We start from the raw sequence: 24,825 nt of genomic DNA on the forward strand, positions 1-24,825 counted from the left end.
AAAGGAGCATTACCATAAACTTGGAATTACATTTCCAATCTGTTTTTTTATTTCTATACACGTTTCCATAAATGACACATGGTAATTTATTTTGATGTGTCTTAAGTTTATATGAATGAATTCATGCTTTTAGTATCTTGACTTTTTACACTCAATTTTTCAAACATCTCTCCATGTTGAAATAGCTATTAGAGTTTATTCTTTTTTTAATTTTTTTTTTATTTTTTAGAGTTTATTCTTCTAGCTTCTACCTGGTAGTGTTCCATCATATGAAATGCTACATTTTCCTTAACCTCTTAATGGAAGTTTATATTGTGACTAAGTTTGCTCCCTTAAGCAGTGCCACAGTAAGATTTCGTGTATGTGTCGTCAGAGTTTCTCTATGTACATATTTTAGAGATGGCGTTGTTGGGCCACAGGGTAAGTACATTTTATAGATCTTGGCGTATTGCTCTCTAAGGTGGCCGTGCTGACCCACCAGTACTTTCCTAACATCCTCTATAGCCCCTAGTTGCTTTGCGCTGTGAACTTTTCTTTACTGATTGATTTGGTACTGGGTGAGTACATTACTTTTGCAAAAGGACTTTTTTTTTTTTTTTTTTTGGCAAAAGGACTTTTAAAGAAAGTTCTAGAATCAAAACAAAAGATAGTGAGGAAAGAAGATGAATTAAAATAACCTCAGTTTCACAGTTTTTTATCTAGGTATGTCCTCCACTCTTTGACGAATTAACTCTAGTAAGCTAGAAAGTAATAGAAACTCTGGAAAACTCCTGCCTGGGTGTTCAGGGAGCCAACCCAGGCTGAAGTCCCTGGAATTGCCTGAGGAGTGAGGTAGACCCAAACACATGCAACTTACTGCCCATTTGCCTGCAGGCAAGCCCCCGTGGCACCCAGAGAGACCCCCCCACCTCAGAACTGGGCAGCCTCTGTGAGCACGGCTCAGTCCTGGCTATTACATGAGAACTGACCAAGAGAACCAGTGAAGAAATAACTCTTTTCTCGAGTATCATTTTGCCAGAACTATACACTGAAAGTGTATGCCCTCCTTGTTCTTTGGTTGTTTTATCATAAAAGTATAAAATTACCTTAGTATGACATAAAATTTGTTGTAGCATCAGGATTGGGGGAAGCAGTTATAACTGTGTAAAAAATTAAGCGATCTTAAATTATTTCTTTAAGGAATATAGGATACAAATAAGTATATCTATCCAAAGACACAATTATGGGCAAGAAAAGGGGTTACATTGGGGGCACCTGGGTGGCTCAGTGGTTGAGCATCTGCCTTTGGCTCAGGGCATGATCCCAGGGGTCCTGATATCGAATCCTGCATCAGGCTCCCCGCAAGGAGCCTGCTTCTCCCTCTGTGTCTCTGCGTCTCTCTGTGTGTCTCTCATGAATAAATAAATACAATCTTAAAAGAAAAAAAAGGGGGTTAAATCATTACCCCACCAGGCCCTTCGGGAGGGGATGGGCAGCGTTTCCACACCCCCGTGGACTCCTGTGGACCTTCCACGGATCCCCGTGGGCTGGGCTGCCCCTCACTTGCCTGGCAGGGGCCACCTCATGTTCGCTTCAGGGTGCCAGATACAAGCCTGTGATGTTTTTGTCCACCAGCCGGTTGCAGAAGGAAGAGGAGAAAGGAGGTGCCGAGATGGAAGAGTTGATGGGAAAGTTGGCACTCCTGCAAGTGCAGAAACAGAGTCTGCTCTTAGAGAAGAACAATCTGGCAGCTAAAAATCAAGCACTGGAAGCTGAACTCAACAGGGCACAGAAAATAAATAGGTTTTTATCTATTTTTTTCTTAAGCTGGTTTGTTTTTTAGATTTTTTTTTTAATATTAAAAAGAGACAAATACTCTGTTTTATTTTTCTTTTCTTTTTCTAATATTGGATATAAAATGGAAAAGGATCATTGAGATTACTGGGTATCAAAAGAAAAGTACAGTAAAGGCTTTTCTGTTGACCAGCTTTAGCCGACATTTTTCAATTCTATAGTTCAACTATAGTTGATAGTCATAATGATGACCCTATGATGCTGAAAGTACTGGAAGTTCTTTCCTATGCATTTCCCAAAAGTCAGCTTTGGGTTAACTTGATTCCTTTTTCAAAAGCATTTTTTAGAACATGAGCCAGAAAAATTAATGGAGTAATACATAAGTAGCCTATTAATTGTGTTAAGCATTTTGTGATTTCTTGTTGACTTGGAGTCAATAATTATGCTTCACTTAAAATTAAACTCATTTACCTCTTCTCACCCTGACACTTAGTAGAAGATTTAGGTTGCCAAAGAATATGTTTAAATGCTAACGTACTTGCTATTTTTATGATGCAGATATTCACTATGTCCTTGCCATTCAAGCTAATGAGTTTTTTATTCCACCATTTTGGGGAACTCTCTAGGAGATCTCAAAAGAAAATTGATGTCCTCAAAAAGCAGGTGGAAAAAGCCATGGAGAGCGAAATGTCTGCTAACCAGTACCTGGCAAATCTTGTTGGCCTGGCAGAGAATATAACCCAGGAACGCAACAATCTCATGTGTTTGGTAAGCTCCCTCAGTTTCTTCAGGTACGCTGAACGTCAATATGCAAACGTAATTTTAAGAGCATTTTCTTGGGGTGCCTGGTGGTTCAGTCGGTTGAGCATCCAACTCTTGATTTCAGCTCAGGTTATGATCTCAGGGTTGTGAGATCAGGCCCCGCCTCAGGCCCCAAGTTCAGTGCGGAGCCTGCTGGAGATTGTTTCCCTCCGTCTGCCCTTCCCACCTACCCTAAAATAAATCTTTTTTTTTTTTTTAAGAGTGTTTTCTTTACAAAACTACTCATAAAAAGCTTCCTCTTTTTAAATTTTAACTGCACATTTTCAGATTCTCCAAATTTTAGCCCATCCTTCCCATGTGTGGGCCCAGGATGGAAATATAAGTGCAAGCCATATAGTATTTGTCCAAATGCTTAGAAGTTACTAAGTCAATAATACATAAATGAAGTGTGTTCTTTCCTCCTGCCTTGATCTATGTTATTATGGCCTGAAAGCCAGGCTCGGATTCAGAATCCTTAGACCCACATAGACATTGGGGAGCTGCGTTCATTCCCCTCTACCTCTTTCCGCCACAAGAAACCTCTGTGTACATACAGACACTGCTGTCCCCTTGACCCTGCAAGCTCCTTGCACCTGTGAGCCCCAGGGTCAGCCCCTCTAGCTGAGGTCCGGGGGTGGTACTAGCTGCCTCTGCCCTGTCCTGGGACCGTGGCCCCAGCATCCCAACCTTACCCTGTCCTGGTCTCCTAGGCCTTAATTTATTGAAAGTGGCATCTAATTTCTAATCCCATCTTTAGGATGGGTTTTCTGTGTGACTTGTGGCAAGTTATTTAACTTCCTGTGTCATATTTTTCCTTTCTGAAGGAAATCAAATGAGATCAGATGCCTTAGAAGGAATGCTCACCCTCGCTTTTTTTTATTTTAGCATTTGAAATAATTTGCAGTGTATAGCAATTCCCAGGTGGATGTTACTGTTAAATCATTGAGCTTCAAATGACATTCCTCTTGGATGTGATGCCGTCACATTTGGTTTGGTGAATGGCATGGTGCATTCACATTATCTTTAACTTTGTAATTATTCAAATAGTCAAGCTGAAAATTGATTTGCATCTGGGCACTTATTCCTTGAATACGATTAGAGAGGTGTGCTGGAAGCCCTTATAACACATCCCCCTTGTTTGGGGGGGTCTCGATCTTCTATTGGCGCCCAGGAAGGGCACCCAGCCTGCTGTTCTGGGTTCTTGCCCCTCCTCAGCCGTTGGCACAGGCTCTGCCCACAGCCCTCACGCAGGGAGTGGGGGGCAGGCGGGGTGCCCATTATTTTTCTTTTCATTTTTCTCCTTAGGCTAAATGTCTAGAAAGTGAGAAGCATGGAGTTCTCAACAAAATCATAGAAGGCAATATTCGCTTGGGAAGGTTAAAGGAAAAAGTCAAGGTAAGTGGAACCATTAGCCTCAGTGGTTCCATTTTCAAATGGAAACAATGGCTTACTGGGGTCAGATTTCCATGTTTAAGAAAATGATTCATTTTGCATGTATGCATCACTAATCATTCACAGGGTTAAGCAGTATTGCTTATGGCACCAACCCCCTCATTAAATAAACCAGTTTATCTACACAATAAGATACCATACAGCTGTTTAAAAAAAAGAAAAGGGGCTACGGAAAAATCTCCAGGCTCTACCCTGAGTTTAATGTTCAGGCTTTATGCTCAAGCCCAGCATCAGTTGGTTTGGTTAGAGAACGGAGTTGACCCTCACCTCTCTAGCTTTATCCTAATTGCTCCCCCCCCCATTCCCCCCAGTTTCTCTGCCCAAGAAAACCACTGTCATGGTATCAGCTCTCTTCCCTTAGGCCATCTCCCTTACCTGACCACCTCCCATCCCTCTGAAATGTGTGTTCCGACTGCCAGCCTCTGCATCTGCATCCACAGCCTTACCAGCCAAATGGACTCCTCAGAAGCAGGAGCAGGGGTGCAGGCAGGCTAGGGCCTGGGGGGAAGGCAGGGAACCTATGGGTTTTGAAGGGGAAGGTCTATGAGTGCATGTAGCTGTAGCGTGGGGAATAAGACTTGGGACCTCTGTCGGAGATGATTAAAAAAGGGCCTAACAAAAAAATTAAAAATTAAATAAATGAATGAATGAATGAATGAATAAAAATAAAAAAGGGCCTAACATGTGGAGAAATAGATTGATGACATTTACTATGTTGGAAAATTACCAACAAATGAAGCATTGGCTAGCTCTGTGTAAACAAGTGTGGTTACTGAGTGAACAGCGTGTGTATGTATATACGTACATATGTATGTAAATATATGTCACAACTTTGTTTTGTTTTAGGGAATATGCGTCCTCAATTATTTAATTTTTAAACGTTAAACAAAATTTAACATATAGTTGCTCAGATCCAAGCATATGCCCGCCCTAAGGCAAAGAATAGACTACCCCCCCGCCCCGTGTTTCATGAATATTGCTTAAATAACACAAATGTCAAGTTTTTGGAAGCCACATTGCCTGTACATCTTGATTTTCAAGTGGTACAGACAGAGATGCTACCTGAGGGGCTTTCTGGTTCCCAGTAGGGTCTGCCCCATGCAACATCCCTGAGCTGTCCTGATCTGGATTCTGGGCCTTCCCCAGGGAAGATCACCTGCATCTACCCAAATTCAGAGAAGACTAGCTCACCGCCAGCACATCACTGTTTTCGTTTATTTTGGTCAGTGGCCTTTGTGGTGAGGGGTGATCCCACCACAGGTCCAGGGAAGTCATTCCTTCTGTGGGTCAGAGCAGCTCCACTCCTGTTCCCAAATGTGGGCTTTTAGGCATGATGCCATTGAAGAAAGGGTTGCTTTGCTAAAGGAGAATTGAAAATGCTGCATGAGTCTTCCGCCCAGAACTCAGGGCAACTTATCCTGTGGCTTTAGGTGGTAGGAATGGTTTGATTTAACCCGATAGCTTTCAGATTTGTGTTGACTTCTAAAATGTCATCAGGGATTCCTAATAGACATCATCGTTTTCTGGGAATTTTATTTCTGACACTGTTTTAAAGTAAGAGAGGATATGCTAAGTTTTATCTTCAAAGTAGGCTTAGTTGTTACAATCTAACTAGGCAGGATAAAGAAAAAGAAATCCCTATCTAGACACACCTTAGTGAGACTGCACAACACCAAAGGCAAAGATAAAATCTTTTAAAGTGGCCAGATGGTGCAAATGTGTTTTTTACCCATTTTGTACCTTCAAGGTGAAAAATTAAGAAGTTTGACAATACAGAGCATTTGGCAGTGACATGAAGCAGTGGGAACTTTTCTGTGTAGCTGCTGCGGCTGGAAAGGAGTTTAAACCATTAGTAGAGTAGAACATTCACACAGCTCACAACCCAGCCATCCCTCCCTTATCCTTTCCAGACAAGAAAACTCACAGATGTGCACCAGAAATCATGTAAAGAAATGGTCGAATCGGGGACGCCTGGGTGGCTCAGTGGTTGAGCACCTGCTCCTGGCTCAGGGTGTGATCCTTGGTCTTGGGATCGAGTCCCACATCAGGCTCCCTGCCTGGAGCCTGCCTCTCCCTCTGCCTTTCTCTCTCTGTGTCTTTTATGAGTAAATAAAATCAAAGAAAGAGAGAGAGAGAGAGAACGAGAATAAAACGAAAGAAGAAAAGAAAGAAAGAAGAAAGAAGAAAGAAAGAAAGAAGAAAGAAAGAAAGAAAGAAAGAAAAGAGGCACTAAGAACGAAAAGACCAAAACCCCCCCGATCCAACGCCATCCCTCCCTCCCGCCCTCACCCCTCCATCCCTAATCCCCGCTTCCTTCCTTCCTTTCCCTCTTCTCCCCCTCCCTCCCCGCCCTACCTCCATCCCCCACAGCCCCCCTCCTCCCGAAAAGAAAGAAAGAAAAAGAAAAGACAAGAGAAGAAAAGAGAAGATCGAATCAGCATTATTGTCCCAAACAAAACGACCCCGTATCCATCAGCAGTGGAACAGATAAATTGTGATGCATCCAGAAGGAATACCTAATAGCAATGAAAATGAATAATTATATTTACTGTATTGTGGGTGAATCTCACAAGCATAATATTGAGTGAAAGGAACATAACACGTATGAGTGCCTGTAATATGATTGTGTTTATATAAAGTTTAAAACAGGTAAAATTAAATTGTTTGGGGCACTCGTAGGTTGTAAAACAAAATGAAAAATAAGGAAAAGATTTTAGCAAAAATGAGATTAATGATTACAGTCAGTCCTTGAACCAACCCCCCACGCAGTTGAAAATCCATGTGTAACTTTTGACTCCCCTACTCTTGACCACAAACCTTACAAATAACATTAACAGCCAATTGATATGTATTTTATATGTTATGTGTCACCTTCTAACAGACTATGTACTTCATTGGCTTTTGTCTATACCCCCAGGCCAGACTAGAAGCTCCGCAGGGACAGGGATTCTTTTCTGTTTTTGTTCACTGGTATATCCCAAGCACCTAAAATAGCACCTGGCACATAATGTTCAATAAATGCAATAACCAATAATCATTTGGGGAATTAATTAAATAATATATTTTACAATTTAAATTCAACAAAATCAAAAGCTGTATACAAAACAGTATCTCAATTCTCAGAAAGGCTAGAAGGAATACACCATACTATTAATGATGGGACTCTAAAGAGAAGTATTTTGAGTGATAATGAGGAATCATGGGCTTGGAGGTTTTTGTTTTTCATTTTTTTTTCTTCCCTGCTCTGGGTTTCCTGTTGGCTATTGTTTCGGAAAGAGGAGGTCTGATCTTCAGGGTGTTTGGCCTTATCTTAGGAATGTATCTCATTATCATTCATCTGGATAAGATCCTACAAAGGATCCACCCAGCGCGTAACCCCCCCCCCCCCCCCACCAGGACACCTGAGAGCTGGATCCAGGTTAGGGTGGATCTCTGAGGAAGTAAAGGTTAGAGACCTAGAAAAGGCTGAGAAAATTCGAGGATAACATCTTAGAAAACCCCAGCAAAATAGGACTCCCCAAAGCGAAGACGTCACCTTTGAAATCAGGGCTGTGTTGTGATCTGAGAAAAACAGAGCTGCAGGCAGGAGCTCTTCCGAATCAAGCTGGATTCAGAGGCCTGAGAAGGGGCTACTAGAGGGGTGGTTTGGAAAGCCTGGAAGCCCAGCCCATCATGCTGCACCCTCCCGGGAACCTCATCTCATCCCAGAGGGATTCATGGGCCTCCAGAGAAAAATAAGAAAAATAGAAGTACAATTTTCCTGCACATGAAGAAAATGCATCAGAAATAATGTTACCACAAAGATCAAAATTATAAACTATACCCAAAAGTGAACTGATAGGTAGATAAGTAAGGAGATAGGTAGCTGGAAAGCTAAAACTTAAAAATAAAATAAGACAAAGAGAGGAAGGCGAACCACAAGAGACTCTTAAATGTAGGGAAAACTGAGGGTCACTGGAGGGGCTGTGCGTGAGGGAATGGGGTACCTGGGGGATGGGCATTAAGGAGGACACATGATGGAATGATAACTGGTGGTATATGCAACTGATGAATCACCAAATTCTACCCCTGAAACTAATACTACGCTATATGCACACTAACTTGAATTTAAATAAAATCTTGAAAAATAAAATAAAACTTAATAAAGCCATCAAATCGAGGAAGAAATCCTACAAAGCAGAGATAGGTGGTCAGACAAAGGCAGATGTGACCTGGAATTGACACAACTCTGGGAAGAAATAGAAGGAAAGGAACAACTGCTTCAGAGATGCAGATGAAATTACAGGGAACACAAGGAGAAAGATACCTTAAATGTGCAACAAGGACATAAAGAGAGAAATGAGCAATTTAAAGACAGAAAGGTGGAAGTAAAGATGTAAAAAGAATGCAATAGAGAGGGATAAGACATTCAATGTGCTTATTGTTAAGAGTCCCCAAAGAAGAAATCAAAACAGTTCTGAACAATAATTCATAAAAAGCTTTTTGAAATAAATGACTTGAATCTACATACTGAAAGGACTTTAAGACAAAGAAAGAAGGGGCGCCTGGCTGGCTTAGACGGTGGAGCATGTGACTCTCGATCTCGGGGTTGTGTTTCTTGCCCTGCCTTGGGTGTAGAGATTACTTAAAAATAAAATCTCTTAAAAACAAAGACAGGGGCGCCTGAGTGGCTCAGTCAGTTGAGCGTCCAACCCTTGGTTTCAGCTCAGGTTGTGATATCGGGGTCATAGGATCGAGCCCCACATCAAGCTCCGTGCTCAGCACAGAGTCTGCTTGTCCCTCTCCCTCTGCTCCCCATCCCCTCTCTCTCCCTATCTCCGATAAATAAATAAATAAAATCTTAAAAAAATAAATATATATATTATATATATATAAAGAAAACCTTGGACACCCAGGCAAAAGGCCAAGTCATAAGAGAAAAAAAACATGTCGGCATCATAGTTCTCAACAGTAATGCTGAATGCCAAGAGCAATGCCTTCTATAAATATTCAAGAAAACAGAGTATGAGCCAAGGATGTTTCCATCCAACCAAGCTACTCTTCAGACGGTTTTGACCGAGTAAGAGCTCCGGGCACATTTTTCCCATAAATCTCACCTAAAGATTAATCAGCTTGAGTTCAGCCTGTCAAGAAACAATTGGGCAAATTTCAGAAAAGTACTGGTATCGAGCAAAGGATGTATTTAACTGGGAACTAAGACTTCAGCGAAGCTGGGATAAGGCCGATGGAATAAAACGTAAATGTTTTTTGACAACGTGGAATTAATGCAACCAAGGAAAAACTGATAGGTGAGGGCGGTAGGAAAGTAGAAAGTAGAGCAAACTAGCTGATTGCTTCATATTGTCATAACGGAGAGTTCAGAGGATATCATTTCAAGCTGAAAAAGCAAGGAGAAGCTTAAGCACATTTAAGTAGGGGAAGAAAAGATCGTTGTGAGCCAACATTATGTTACCTTTGATAAATGAGAGGACTAAGGAGATGTAATCTAGAGGCATGAGAATAAAAGTCACCACAAGAACCCAGAGATCCATTCCTAAACAGTAGAATTACAACAGTGAAAAGAACAGAGAAGATGGACTACATTAAAGTCTTTAAAAATGTATGTAGGTTAATGAAATAACAAAATTGATAAATCAATGGGAATGAGCTTAATTCACCCACTAAAAGAAAAACGTTTTTTTGGATTAGATAGTGAAGCAAACAGTATTCCGTGATAGAGCCAAGAGCCAGTCTGAAACAAAGTACATCAGAAAGCTGAAGAGTAAAAGGATGAGTAAAGATCATCTAGATTTATGCAAACAAAAAGAAAGGAAGTTGCAATCTTTATACGTGCCGAGATGGAGTTTGGGAGAAAAGCACTAAATGAGACCAAAAAAAAGGAGCTCTTCTAATATAAAAGACTGCAATTAATAGTATATAGTAGCTACAGATATCTCTGCACTAAATAAACATAGCAGATATATAAAGTACAGACTATAGGACATGCAAAGAGAAATGGAAACATGGTTAATAGCTTTAATCTCTTGGTCCAAGACAGATCAAGAGATTAAACAAAAGGAACTAAGGATACAGAAGATCTAACAACGTAATCTATAAGGTTTATTTAGGGGTGTGTATGTATATTTACACAGAACAATTGATCAATTGATTGTTGATTGGCTACGAAAAAAAAAAAACCCCGAGAGTAGAAATAAGGCACATTTGTTGTTGTTTTTTTAAGGCACATTTGTTGATCAAAAAGATGAGAACCAGAAACACAAAATCAGAAAGCAAAAAAATATTCTTTTACCTGGAAATGTGAAAACCATGAGGTAGACCAACACCTGGGTCAGAGAGGATGTATAAACTGTCAGCTTCTACACGGAATTGAATCTGCGTGAACTAAAAATTAGCATCTATGTGACAACAGTTTTAGAAATGCTCAGAGGGAAGTCATAACCTTAAATACTATACAATAAAAATGTAAAAGGAAAATCTATGAACCCGGCTTTTATCTCTGTCATCTCCTTACCAATAAGTGTAACAAACCTTGCCAGCTTGGTCTGTTTTTATTTGTAGCATGTAAAAAATGGCATGATGCACATTAGAAATTTGCTTTTATATGATACTTGACATTCCTTGTTTTATTTTTCTCTGACTTTTATGATGCAGACTTGCCCTCCCAGATCAGATTTATTCACGGGTGTTTTCATCCTCTCTAGGGGCTCTGATAGCCCAGATGGGGAGGGTATGCGCCTGGGAAGCCATCCCTGGGGCCACAGGCAGCACGCCCTCGCTCACTCGGTGCCTCCTCCTCCCCCCAGGGGTACAAGAAACAGGCGGCACTGAAAGTGGGTGACATCAGTCACCGCCTGACAGAGCAGCAGGAAGACTTTGCCAGCAAGACAGCCCAGTACCAGCAAGAGATGAGGCACCTCCATCGGATGCTGCAAGACAAGCAGGATATCCTAGACCAGGCCCTCCAGCAGAAGAGGTATGGCCACCCCAGCTCCATAGAGCAGGCTTAGTTTTGAATATTTGCTAGAACTTTCTAGTAAAACCCTCTGGACCTGTTTTGTCTATTTAAAAAAATTTTTTTAAAGATTTTATTTATTTATTCATGAGAGACAGAGAGAGAGAAACACAGGCAGAGGGAAAAGCAGGCTCCCTGAGGGGAGCCTGATGCGGGACTCGATCCTAGGACCCCGGGATCATGCCCTGAGCCAGACAGACGCTCAACCGCTGAGCCACCCAGGCGTCCCTGTTTTGTTTATTTTTTACATTCAAATTTAATCTGAATGTAATATTGGTCTTGATTTTTATTTGCTCATTTTCTTTTTAAATTCTTCCCCCCAGGGGATCCCTGGGTGGCTCAGCGGTTTGGCGCCTGCCTTTGGCCCAGGACGCGATCCTGGAGTTCCGGGATCAAGTCCCATGTCAGGCTCTCTGCATGGAGCCTGCTTCTCCCTCCTCTGTGTCTCTGCCTCTCTCTCTCTCTCTCACTATGTCTATCAGAAATAAATAAATAAATCTTAAAAAAAATAAAAAATAAAAAATAAATTCTTACCCCCAGCCGTTGACGTACAGGATTGTGTAAGGTTGAGGTGTATAATGTGGTGATTTGATACAGGTACATCTTGTGAAATGACCACTGCCGTCAGGTTAGTTAGCACCTCCCTCACCTCCCCTAACTGCCATCTCGTTGTGGTGCTGGTGGCAGTGGCGGTGGTTATGGTGGGGACATTGAAAATCCACCCTCTTAGCAACTTTCCGGTGTACAGCACAGTGTGGTTACCTGCAGTCACCACACTGTGCTCCTCATTTTCTTTAATCCCCCTTTTGGAACTCCTCATTGTGGGGGCGCCTGGGTGGCTCAGTCGGTTAAGCATCTGCCAGTGGCTCAGGTCATGGTCCTGGGGTCCCAGGATTGAGCCCTATGTCAGGCTCCCTGCTCGGCAGGGAGTCTGCCTCTACCTCTCCCTCTGCCCCTGCTCCTGTGCTCTCTCTCTCTCTCTCTCTCTCTCTCTCTTGCTCACTCTCTCCCAAGTAAACAAAATTAAAAAAAAAAAAAAGAGAGAACTAATTGTTTGAATATTGGACTTCTTAAATCAGTCCGGGCCTCTCATTGTCTTTCCCTCTTTTCTATTCTCTGATACTTTTGCTTTATTCAATTTTCTTGGGAGGTTTTTGATTAAATGTCTCATTTCTGTTCTTTCTTTTTCTTTTCTTCTTCTTCTTTTTTTTTCCCCCCCATTTCTGGGGATTTAAAAATCTAATGATTCCTTTTTTGTAAGATCATAATCATAAGAATATGGGTGCATTATGTTTTCTGTATCTGTAAGGTACTGAATCAGTTAGTTACACTGCATCCTTTAAACACATGCTAGAGGAAGCGTTGCCAGCATGTTAAAAACTTCACCAGAGAATGTCGCCTGGTCCGGAGAACGTCACCTGGTCCTTGCAGGTGAACTTGGTTGGTCCCTCATGTTGTTTTGGTTTCATACTTGAGTCTGCCCTTTCACAATGGCCGTGCTGTCTTTGAGAGATTGGGATATAAACTGATACATGCAGAAGAATCATAATACAGTCTTGGGATTATCTCCAAGTTCTAGGAGGATCGTGTATTGGACGTCAGCCGGAATGCAGATACCTGTTTGTTTTCCATCAGCCAGATGCTTCTTAAGCGTAAGGCTGAATGAAGTCTTACTGTCGTGTTTTTTGTAGTCACAGAAGTTCTTACCACCATAAACGGCTGCTTTGTGAAAAGTTGGGCCAATACCAAATTTCTTGCCAGACAGGAGGTTTGGAGTCGCATTAATAAAATGGCACTTTGTTTTTCACTTTCTCCCTCATTCCACATCTGTCCTTAAATGGTTTGAGAGTTATGTATTCTTTCTTTCTTTTTTCTTTTTTTTTTTAGATTTTTTTTTTTTTTATTCATGATAGAGAGAAAGAGAGAGAGAGAGAAAGAGAGGCAGACACATGCAGAGGGAGAAGCAGGCTCCATGCTGGGAGCCTGACGCGGGACTCGATCCTGGGACCCCAGGACCATGCCCTGAGCAAAGGCAGGAGCTGAACCGCTGAGCCACCCAGGGATCCCCCCCCCTTTTTTAAGATTTCATTTATTTGACAGAGCACACGCAGGGCTAAATCCCCTGAGATCATGACCTGAGCTGAAGACAGACGCTTAACCTACTGAGCCACCCAGGCATCCCTCTGCATTCCATTTCTGTACTTTCAGTGGTTACCATTGAAATTTTACCATGGATGTTTAGCATTAAAAATCTAAATTTAGGGGGATCACTGGGTGGCTCAGTGGTTTAGCGCCTATCTTTGGCCCTGGGCATGATCCTGGAGTCCCGGGATCAAGTCCCGCATCAGGCTCCCTCCATGGAGCCTGCTCCTTCTCTCTCTCTCTCTCACACACACACACACATGAATAAATAAAATCTTTAAAAAAAAAAATCTAAATTTAGGGGGTCCTGGGTGGCTCATTTGGTTTTGGTGACCAACTCTTAATCTTTCAACTCAGGTCTTGGTCTCAGGCTTGTAAGTTCAAGCCCTATGTTGGGCTCAAAACAAAACAAAAATAAATAAATTTAACATCTCTACATTTCTTTCCCCCAACACAAGATCTAATGCTCTTATCTAATTCTTACCCCACTCAAGGTATATGATGTTGGTGCCTAGTGTCATTAGGTAGATAAAAGTGAAAAACAAAGATCTATTTTATATCATTATTGTTAGCCCCCCCCCCCAGATTATATGTTACTGGTTTCTATACAGTTCTTTATTTTGATGTACCTGTAGGTACCGATTACTTACTGATTATTATTAAAACAAGACAACAGACCCAAAATGGGCCTCACATCACCAAAGCAAGGCTGGGCTTAATTACAATTTTGGCTCTACCAGGAGGGAATCTTTAACTAGTCAATCAGTAATTGCCAGTTGGCACTAGTTAGGTCCTGAGCCTGGTTGACCCTGCCATCCCCTGAAGGAGAGTAACTTTGCAATAATCACCCCCATTTTTGCCTAGTACAACTTCCTTGTTCCTGCTCCCATCTGCCTATAAAAGTCTTTTATTTTGTACAGCTCCTCAGAGCTCTTTCTCTCTGCGAGGCAGGGTGCTGCCCAATATTAGTTGAGTTTTGCTCAAATAAACTCTTAAAATTTTCTCATTTCCTTAGTTTATCTCTTAACATGTTCTCTCTTACGTCTCAGACTTTATTTCTCAGGTTAGCTTCCTTCCTCCTAAAACCCATCATTTAGAAGTTTCTTTAGTAAGAGTCTGTTGGGAGTAAGCTTTCTTAGTTTCTGTTTATCTGAAAATGTCCACATTTCTCCTTCATCCTTGTAGGATCATTTTTGCTAACTACAGAATTTTACCTTGACAGTCTTTTTTTCTCAGCATATTCTGTGTTCTCTGTTTGAGAAGTCTGTTTTGACAAGTCCCTGATGAGCCTTTTGTCATTTTTAAAAATAATTGACCTGAGGCGGCTGGGGGGCTCAATTGGTTAAGCATCCAACTCTTAGTTTCAGCTCAGGTTGTGATCTCAGGGTTGTGAGATTGAGCCCCTGTAAGGCTCTGCACTCAGCTGGGAGTCTGCTTGGGATTATCTCCCTCTCTTTCTGCCCCTTCCCCTGCTTGTCTGCTCTCTCTCTCTCATATATAAATAATTTTTTTTTTAAGTTCTCTTCTGTCACTTGTATTCTGTAATTTCTTAGGTATGTGTTTATCTGGAGGCTTCTTTTTGCTTGTCTGGTTGGTGTAAATTATTCTATCTGTGGTTTTGTGTCTTTCATTAGTCCAGAAAACTCTCTTTTCTTAAAATAAGCCATTATTTCTTAAATCATTTCTCCTTATTCTTTCTAAATGTCCTTCTGGAGCTCAGATTAAATGTATGTTGGACCTTCTTACTGAATCCTCTACGTGCCTTGTCTTAAATTTTCTCCCCCTTGTTTTTAAGATCCGCATTCTGGGTAATTCTTTCGCTCAATATTCCTGTTTACTAATTCTCTCTTCAGCTGTGTTCACTGTAGTGTTTAACCCAGCCATCGGGTTTTTTTGTTTTGTTTTGTTCTTGTTTTTGTTTTTTTTGGAGGGGGCTGTTATTTCAACAACAGTGTACTTCATTTTCAGTTCTATTTGGTTCTCTTGAAAAGCTGCCTATTTGTTTTTAAAATAAATTCCTGGTCTTTGCTTATTTTAAAAACATCTTTTATTTCTTTTAACATTTCATTTGTAGTTATTTTTTGAATATCTGAAATTTGGGGGAGTTTAAATTTGTTTTTGTTTTGGCTCTTGCTCTGTGTGGCTTGTTTCTATGTACAGTAGCTTTTTAACTATGAACATGTATATGGTTGCATTTAATCTGTGGAATCCTAAGGTTGTCAATTAAGGTGGTTTTTCCTCTATAGAAAGTTTGCATTTGCTTCTCTTTGGTGCTAAAGCATATTCCCAACCTGGAGCCACTTTTAATTTCATTATTAATTTTGAAAATAGGCTGTTTTAACATCACTGGAACATTGAGGGCCCTTTGTGTACCTCTACTTACCTGCCCAGTTGTGGAACACGTAGTTCAGAGTGTTTCTAGGAAGAAGGGGAGAAAGGTGGATACGTGTGAGCCCTGGGGGCTTTCTGGCACGGGCTTTTGTCCTCAAAGCAATAAGCAATATCAACACACATTGCCTGCATGTGTGCTTTCAGCTTAGTCTTTATTCTCTTCTGCCTTTAGAGATTTCCTATTCTTGTTTTGAGTTTGGCCAAACATTGATCATGATTGCTGTGATTTATCAAGCATGTAGTCCAGAAAAGAGAAATGTGGGGTTCTTTTTTAAACACAGTTTAATTAAATAGCGCCCAACGTTCAGTGAACATTAGAGGGTCTCGGAGAAAGCAACAGTTCACAAGAGGAGTGATGCTGGACAAGTGGGCACGTCGCTGGCCTCCCTGAATCCCATTGTCCTCCTCCACAAACAGCAGCACTCAGTGCACTTGGTAGCACCTTCCATAACCACCGGGCCGTGTCAGCAAAGGAGCTGGCCTCGCCACCTGCCCTCCTACATGTGGCCCACTGTTCCCGCCGGGCTGGGACTGGTCCCCCTCACTCTCCCATTGGGTCCTCTGTCCTGTGAGGTGGTAGCTGGGGCCCTGGTCTGTTCCCCCAGGAGCCCATGGCCCCACGAGGACATGAATATCTTTTCGGCCTTGTTTCCCCAGCACTCCCCATGGTACCTGTCACAGAGCCCCTTCCTTTACGTGTGTACCTTGGTCCCTCTGGGTGCTCACCCCGGCATGCAGTCTGACTAGGCCGGTCTTCTCTGTGTCCTCAGCGACGAGCCCCACGCCACGCAGTCCCCCTCCTCACCCCCAGACTAACTCCTTATGGCCAGGACCCTCATTGGCTCTGTGGCTGGGTGTTGTGAGAGGTGCCTGAGGGTCGGCCAGGTCCCAGCGGGGACAGGTAGCGGGGACACAGGGAGGCTTGCAGGATTTGTGCGATGCGGACACCCACAGCCGGGCCCTTGTGCTATGGGTTAGTCCATGCAGTCACTGTATTTTATTCTTCTACGTGTTAATTCTACAGAGAGCAAAGGTCCAAAATAAAGGAAAAGGCACAACTCAGTATTTATTCTCTTCCCAGAGGACCTCAGCGTTTCATTCAACCCCAGCAGCCTTTGCCTCAGAACCCAGGCATCATGGGATCTGTTCTCTGACATCAAGCATTCTTCCCTTGGAGTTCTTGCCACTTTAGGATTCCTAAGGGCTCTAGAAATATTTTTCTCCTTGTGCTATTTTAAACTTTTCCCTTTTTTTCGTGTATCTCCCTCAGAGAAATGGAAGGTGAGCTCGAGGTGGTTTGGCAGTCTACCTCCAAGGAAAACCAGAGAATCCGCGAGCTGCTGCAGGTCGCGCTGGAGAGGCCGGGTGTGTGGGACAGCACCGGGGGGACACCCTGGGCCACAGCCCCAACCACGGTGACGTGAAGCCATAGCCCGTGCAGGGACCGGTGACCAGGACCCCCCGCCCAGAGCCCTGCTTTTACCCAGGACCCAGAGGTGCACAGGGAGGGCAAACCCCCGCCTCCCGCCGCAGCGTCTCCCCTCCTGGGGGCACCAGAGAAGTAAAGTTCTCAGAAATGTGATGTGTGTTTGCACATTTTGCTTTATTTGGGGAGCACGGTGCCGAGCTGCTGTGCCAGTACGTGGCCTCTGGCTTCCGTGGCTCCAGGTGACAGTGACCTCCTGGGCGGGCCTGGCCCCGAGCTCCCAGGCCTGTCGCTGGGCAAGGGCCCAAGGGAACGGCTTGGGGCACCGGGCGCTCACGCTGCGGGCAGTGGCGGTGCTGGCAGGTGCTCTGGGCTCTGTTTTAGCATTTGGGGAAAGATGGGTGCCAGCCCTCACGGCCTAGTAAGCTCTACAAGGTGCCCCCTGCCCCGTCCCTTCCCTCCTCAGCCTCCTAGAAAGGCGATTTTTCTGGGGCCACCCAGTGCTAAGGTGTGGTCGCTGCCCGGCCGCCAGGGGCCAGGGTCCTGCTGCTCCCGGGCCCCTCCTTGGGCGGGCTGGTCCCCCCTCCCCCCACAGGGCCACCCCCTGGCGCCTCCTGCCGGTGGTGCCCACCCCTGGTGCGGCTTGGCCCCGACCTGCTGGCTGCCCAGCAGGGAGCAGGATCCCTGGCCCCCCACACCCTGTGACCGAGCCCTCCCAGCTCACCCCTGCCTGGGCTCGGGGCGCACAGGCCGGCATAGGCTCCTGGCTGGGCAGAAAGTTCCCGCGTGGCCTCTGATCGGTGGTTGGGAGCTGAGATGGAAGATCTCAGCTGTTTTACATTTTATTGTAATTTATTTTCATTTTACTAGAGGTGGGGAGACACGCAGGGATGTCACACTGTGTGACCAGTCGGCCGCGGGGACCCAGCCGCTCTCCAGCCTCCACGCAGGCGGGACGCCCCTTGCCCCAGTGGCTTGTCGCAGGAACCCTGCTGTTGCCACATTCGTAGAGGGCCGCTCTGGTCACTCCTGTCGCTTTCCCGCCTCCTAGGAGAGGACCAGTGGGCCGAGGCAAGGGCGGTGGGGTGGAGGCCGGAGTAGAGGCCGGGGTGGGCCTGGGGCCTGGATTGCCGGGGGGCTCCCCTCCCCTTGGGCTTCACCCTGCAGGTTCCAACCAGAGCAGGAGGCGGTGCCCTTCCTTCTTGGTCCCGCTGAGTCAATGGCTCCAGAACGTTCCTGGCCAGGCGAGCAGTTATAAAGCGGGTCCCAGGAGCACAGGTGAGCCTGCGGCCTGTGCTCTTAGCCAGTAGCCTGGGGAATCCAGGCCGCGGTGGATGCGGCTGTGACTTTGGGGGGACAGGGGCAAGGGGCGGCCCTCGGTTTGCGGTCGATCTGCCGCCAGAGGGCCCGAGGGTGGGAAGGGGCACCTGCCCCTCAAGCGCCGAGAATGGGAGAGGCTGTCCCTCCCCAGCGGCCACTCTGAGACCGGTGCGTCCCCGGTGGGGGAACAGGAGCATTCTCCGTCTCGACGTGTATTTCTTTCAACGCAGCCTGTGTATTCAGCAGGCATCCATGCAGTGCTTACGTCTGTGCGCCGTGTGGGGAACAGCAGGGGCGAGGGCAGACGTGGTCGCAGGCCATGCTAGGTGCTCGGAGGGAAACGAGGCCCCCCCCACCTTCGTGGCTGCCGTGGGAGCTACGGGGAAGCCCGCGTGGACCCTCGAAAACCCCACTGCTCGGAAGCAGGGCCGTGATCTTAGCCTCCCCAAAACAAAAGATAATAATAGTACTTTCCCGCCACAGCCCGGATCGGTCTCCGCCCCTCCCACGTCCCCACGACGGCCGCTCTGCGCCCCTCCGGCTCCGGTCCCCAGGGGTGGCCCGTGCTGGGCTGTGCGGTCTCAGCCACCTCACAGGTGACCCCCGGGACCTCAGAAGGGGATGATTTGGAAAAGAGGCTTGTTGCAGATGCACTTAGGTCCGACTGGAGCGGGGTCGGTCCCCCGGCCTCCCCCATGCAGGTGGCTGGTGCCCCTGAAACCAGACACGCAGGGAGGACGCCAGGCGACAGCGGTCGGGTCGGGCAGGTGTTGCTGTGGGCCAAAGACAGCAGGGGGTGCTGGCGACCCCAGAAGCTAGGAAGAGGCCCTGCAGGAGCCCCCTCCTCGGGGTTCAGAGGGAGCGAGGCCCATGCCCACCCCCGGATTTGGGACTTCTAGCCTCCGGGTCTGAGACAAGAAATCTGTTTTAGAGCCAAGAGAGAAGAGAGCAGGCGAGGACCCCAGGGCCTGGGTTTCCAGAGCCAGCAGGGTCAGTCTCAGGAAAACTTCGGTGTGCGCTGGGACACCTGGGCATCAGCATGTAGCTTTTCTTTTTTTTTTTTATTTTCTTTTTTTTATTTATGATAGTCACACAGAGAGAGAGAGAGAGAGAGGCAGAGACACAGGCAGAGGGAGAAGCAGGCTCCATGCACCTGGGTCTCCAGGATCGCGCCCTGGGCCAAAGGCAGGCACCAAACTGCTGCGCCACCCAGGGATCCCAAGCATGTAGCTTTTCAACGGAATACATTTGTAAAAATTTTTAAAAAGATGTTATCTATCCAACAGCACAAGCAGGGGGAGCGGCAGGCAGAGGGAGGGGGAGATGCAGGCTCCCCGCCGAGCAGGGAGCCCAACGTGGGCCCCAACCCAGGACCCTGAGATCAAGACCTGAGCCGAAGGCAGACGCTTAAGCGACTGAGCCCCCCAGGTGGCCCCTCCACTGAATGAATTTTAAAAGGTTAACCTAGGTATAGATCAAGGATTTCTGATGAAAATCTAACCCCCCAAATTGAGATGCGCTATAAACATAAAACATGCACCAGATTCCGAAGGCTCATGACAAAAAGAACGGAAGACGCCTCACCAGTGATTTTTTTTTTTTAATTTTTATTTATTTATGATAGTCACAGAGAGAGAGAGAGAGAGAGAGAGGCAGAGACACAGGCAGAGGGAGAAGCAGGCTCCATGCACCGGGAGCCCGACGTGGGATTCGATCCCGGGTCTCCAGGATCGCGCCCTGGGCCAAAGGCAGGCGCTAAACTGCTGAGCCACCCAGGGATCTCCCTCAGCAGTGACTTTTATACCTGGTTATATGTTGAGAGAACGTTTTGTGTGTATTAGGTAAAATAAAATCTATTCTGAAAATTGATTATTTCACCTACTTTGGTTTTCGTTTCTACTTTAAAAAAAGAAGAAAAACTGTGACCCCTGGAAACCTGTAAACCACGTATGTGACTCACAGTATACTTCTCTTGGACAGTTGTGTATGGAACTAAGTGTGAAAGGCACAACTAAGCTTCTAGGTAGTTGATGACCCTGGGTCAGGGAGGATTTCTCTTTTTTTTTTTTTTTTTTTTTAATATTTTATTTGTTTGAGAGAGAGCGAGCGGGAAGGGGGCAGAGGGAGAGGGAGAGTCTCCAGCAGACTCCTCGCTGAGCGTGGAGCCCGACATGGGGCTCGATCTCCCCACCCTGAGATCGTGACCTGAGCCGACACCAAGAGTCAGGCCTTGACTGAGCCCCCCAGGCTCCCCGGGAAGGGGGTCTCGAGGTGCGCCCAGGAGCACGAGCCACAGGAAGAACACGCTGGACGGCCGCCGGCTAGTGAGCTCTTCACCTGAGGGTGGGGAGCGGCTCTCGGCCCACGGAGGCCGCGGGGCGGGGGGGGGGGGGGGGTGTGTGAACACGCGCCAGGAGGCCGGAGCACAGGGGACGCACTTCAGCCACCAGAACCGAGGCAGCGGCCTCCACGAGGAGACACCTGCTGTGACACTGGGCACAGAGGGACAGCGGGTTAGAGGGATGGAGGGACAGTGGGATGGAGGGATGGAGGGGGCGGGGATGGAGAGACGGGAGGGATGCAGGGATAGAGAGATGCAGGGATGGAAGGACCAAGGGATGCAGGGAGGCAAGGACGGAGGGACGGAGGGAGGCAGGACACCGAATGAGGCCCCCACACGGACAGGAGCCCTTCCCGTGCGGCTGAACCAGCACAGCGAGTCTCAGCACAATACGGTTTGGATCCGGTTGGGTGGCGTTGGCGCCGGGCACCGCGTCCCCTGGGGGCGAACGTAGGCGGGCGCTGGGGCCCCAGAGACATTCGCAGTTGGAAACCGCTCCCGCTGACTCAGAGGCACGGGAACTGCTGTTGCTCCCCCCACTAATCGTGCATGGGCTTTTTTTTGTTTGTTTTGTTTTTTTAACAATTTTTTAAAAATTTATTCATGAGACACAGAGAGAGGCAGAGACACAGGCAGAGGGAGAAGCAGGCTCCATGCAGGGAGCCCAATGAGAGACTTGATCCCAGGACCCCGGGGTCACGCCCTGAGCCGAAGGCAGACACTCGGCCAACCAGGCCACCCAGGTGCCACAGATTTACTGTTTTTAAAACATAACAGAGGGGTGCCGAGGAGGCCCAGGTCGTGACCCCGGGGTCCTGGGTTCGAGTTCCGCATCAGACTCTGCATGGAGCCTGCTTCTCCCTCTGCCTGTGTCTCTGCCTCTCTCTCTCTCTCTCTGTGTGTGTCTCTCATGAATAAATAAATAAAATCTTAAAACAAAAGAATTCTAGTAAAGTTTCGGGAAAGTAAACAGGACCTAAGGCTGAGATGAAGGCGAACTCGGGAGGTGCACTGGTCAGCCTGGGAGCGGCGGGTGGTGCTCAGGCCGGAGGCCTCGGGGCAGGGGGCCTTGGGGTGGCCTGTGTCTCTGGGGACCCTAAGGTGCCGGGTGGACTCGGGGCCAGCCCCTCCCCTCGGCCGCGATCCCAGGAGGGAGGGGTGGGGGGAGGCCTGGGGAGGAGGGAAGCTTCCAGAGGCTTGGGGACAGGGACACGTGGGGCCGCGCCCACTCGGCCTGCTGCGTCCTGTACCCCGAGGTGCCCAGAGGCGAGCGCCCCCCATGGGCAGGAGGGGAGCGGCTGCGGGCGCGGCACAAGGGCCCCGGGACCCGGGCGTAGGGGGACAGAGCCCAGGATCCCCCCGCCCAGATGCAGCCGCCCCCCAGCTCCTTCTGGAACTGGCTCTGTCGTCCTTCACAAAAAGCTTGTCCCCATCAAGGCCTGGGTGGCACCAGAGCCCGTGTGGCCTCGGGGGCTTCCGTGGAGCCCGGGGACCCTGGCGTGTGGCGGCCGCACCCGGCCCTGGTCTTGGCACCCACCGAGCAGGGCCTCCTGAGGTCACCCTCGGGGTGCGGGGCCCGGCGCGGGGAGGCCTGAGGAACCACAGGAAATGCCTCCGTGCAGAAGGGCCTTCGGAGTCCAGCGAGGACGTGTCGCGTGGAGGGGCCCGCGGCGCCGGGACGGAGGCCCTGGTGTAGCCTGCAGAAACCGGGGGTCGGGCGAGGCGTGGACGCCCCAGACTGAGAGCCATGAGCGGGGCGCAGACGGAGGGAGCCCCTCGCAGCAGCCAGGCCTTGCCAAGCGTCTGGCACCCTCAGCACTGGGGTGACCCGGGACCGTCACCTCCCAGATTCCTCAAGCGGCTGGGCTCGGTGGGTGGGGTTCCCTCCCTCCAGGGGGACACACACGCCTAGGTGTTCCCAGATCCAAAGTCGGGGTCGCTCTGGGCAACCTGTCCTTTTTTTTTTTCCAAAAATTTTATTTATGTATTCATGAGAGACAGAGAGAGAGGCAGAGACCCAGGTGGAGGGAGAAGCAGGCTCCCTGCGGGGACCCCAATGTGGGACTCGGTCCCAGGACTCTGGGGTCTCAGGATGAGCCCAAGGCGACACTTGGCCACCGAGCCACCCGGGCGCGCCTCCCCGTGGGTTCTCCGCGGGCTCCGCACCAGCAGTACGGACCTCGGTGTCCCGCATCCAAACGAGAAGCTAGACCCCAAGTCCTCCCCGCGTCCTCCCCGCGTCCTCCCCGCGTCCTCCCCGCATCCTCCCCGCGTCCTCCCCGCGCCCTCCCCGCGCCCTCCCCACGCCCGCGGAGAGCCTGAGCCCGGCGCTGCTCGGAACATCCGCAGGACATTTTTGTGGGGATGTGTCCATTCTTTCCGGGTAAACCCCGAGGGCCGGACTCGCTGCACCGCGGGAGCACGCGTGTGCTGAGCCGTGTGACGCGTCTCGGGCACCGAGGACAGATACCGCGGGGCTCCACGTAGGTGACGTGCTGAGCCAGAGTCCCAGGGACAGAGAGGATCCGGGGCGAAGGAGCAAACAGGGAGCTCGTGTGACAAGGAGGGAGGGAATTCCCGTGCTAATTTTTTTATGGTGAGACTGTAAATCCTTGGCATTTAAGGACTCGGCACATTCCACTGATTCTTTTATATATATATATAAAATATATATATATATATATTATATATTATATATTAATTTATTCGTGAGAGACACAGAGAGGCAGAGACCAGGCAGAGCGAGGGGCAGGCTGCCTGCAGGGAGCCCGAGGCGGGACTCGATCCCGGGGCCCGGGGTCACGCTGAGCCCAAGGCAGCCGCTCCACCTCCACCGCGGAGCCCGTGCCCGGTTCCCCGCAGGTTCTCCCGCCTGGAGGGCAGCGGGAGGCCCGGGCTCTCTGCTCTCGCAGCCCGGAGGCCCCGAGCCCGGGGCGGCCGCCGCGGGAAGGCCCACGGCCCGCGGCCTCCACAGAAGGCAGTGTGAGAAAGGCGGCGGCAGGCCGGGACGGGTTGGAGCGACGACGTGGGGGCCTGAGCCTTCCTCCGGGGCTCGGAGGACCAGAGAGGCCAGGAGGCTGCGCAGCACGGGCTGGGGCCTGGGCTCCTGCAGAAGGGACGCGAAGACGCCGCACCACGTCCCAAACGGTAAGAAAAACGCAGACGCGACGCGGGTCCGTCTGCGCAGACCACAAGCACATTTGAGTGAAGGTCAAGAGCTTCCCAGAACCTTGAGAAATAGGGGGGGGTGCGAGAAGGACGGGTGCAAGGGGCCGGGAAGCGCCCGGAGGGGAACAGGCAGCGGGGGGCCACCTGGGCCCTGGGGGGAGGGCTGGGCGCGCGAGGGGGGGCCAAGGTCTCCAGGAGCCCGGGCCGGGGGGGTGGGGCACATCCAGATTGTCTCCCCTGAGTGGGGGCGATTTACGGAAGGAGGGGAACGCTCCCTCTGCCAGGGGAAAGCTGACACCACACGGCAGCCTGGGGAAGGAAGTGCTCCCCCGCGACCCCAGGGGCACGGAAGCGACTTCTGACCCTTAGCAAGTGCACACTCCCGGGCAGAGGCCCCAGAGGCCGGACCACGCCAACCCTGCACGCCCCACACTTGCGGCGGCCGTGGGGGCTGTGCGGGACCGGCCCCCCTCGAGATTCGGATCTGGGCGCCTGCGGAGAGGCTGAGCCACCCGTGGCCACCGGCCTGGTCTGGGCGTCGCCCTCCCACCCGCCACCCACCCTGCCCTCCTCACATGATTTCTGTTGAGAACAGCAGCCCTTTGGAGGCAACTTTGACCCCAGGAGTGTTCTGTGTTCTGCAGTGTTGTGCAGATACAGACGCGCCAGGGCCCGGCAGCCACAGGAACGGCCCTGTTGGGGGGGCGGGGGGCACGGTGGGCTGGGGAGCGCGGACTCGCGGCAGCGAGTGTCCCCATGTCCTCCAGATGGCTTTGGGGACAGCCCTGAGGCCCTGCCCGCCCCACAGTGCTCCCTGGGGACCCCCTGTGGCTTGTCCTGCTCCTTCCTGTGACCTTTGGTCTCTATGTAAGATGCTGTCAGATTTAGCCCAGCGCGAAACAACGGAAACAACGGAGGAGGCGGTGGTGATAACAGTACAAAGCTCCCCGCTGAGAACGTATCTGGGACAAGGGATTAGAGCCGCCACCCGAGTCAGCC

General features: G+C 48.7%; 1 protein-coding gene across 10 annotated transcripts in view; it reads left to right on the top strand.

Moving 5' to 3' along the window:
- CEP89 (centrosomal protein 89) overlaps positions 1-17,153 on the top strand; it is a 73,332-nt gene extending 56,179 nt beyond the window's left edge. For 9 of the 10 annotated variants that reach the window (XM_038529466.1, XM_038529464.1, XM_038529467.1 and 6 more), the window contains 5 exons: positions 1,615-1,782; positions 2,400-2,541; positions 3,880-3,969; positions 10,830-10,999; positions 16,842-17,153. In XM_038529466.1, the coding sequence (XP_038385394.1) occupies positions 1,615-1,782; positions 2,400-2,541; positions 3,880-3,969; positions 10,830-10,999; positions 16,842-16,995 (724 nt within the window). In that variant the 3' untranslated portion in view covers positions 16,996-17,153. The remainder of the gene's footprint in view (positions 1-1,614; positions 1,783-2,399; positions 2,542-3,879; positions 3,970-10,829; positions 11,000-16,841) is intronic. The other variant, XM_038529471.1, reaches the window with a different exon arrangement.
- Positions 17,154-24,825: the final 7,672 nt, after the last annotated feature.

This window comes from Canis lupus, chromosome 1 (genome assembly GCF_011100685.1).
Source record: "Canis lupus familiaris isolate Mischka breed German Shepherd chromosome 1, alternate assembly UU_Cfam_GSD_1.0, whole genome shotgun sequence".
NCBI classification, from domain to species: domain Eukaryota; kingdom Metazoa; phylum Chordata; class Mammalia; order Carnivora; family Canidae; genus Canis; species Canis lupus.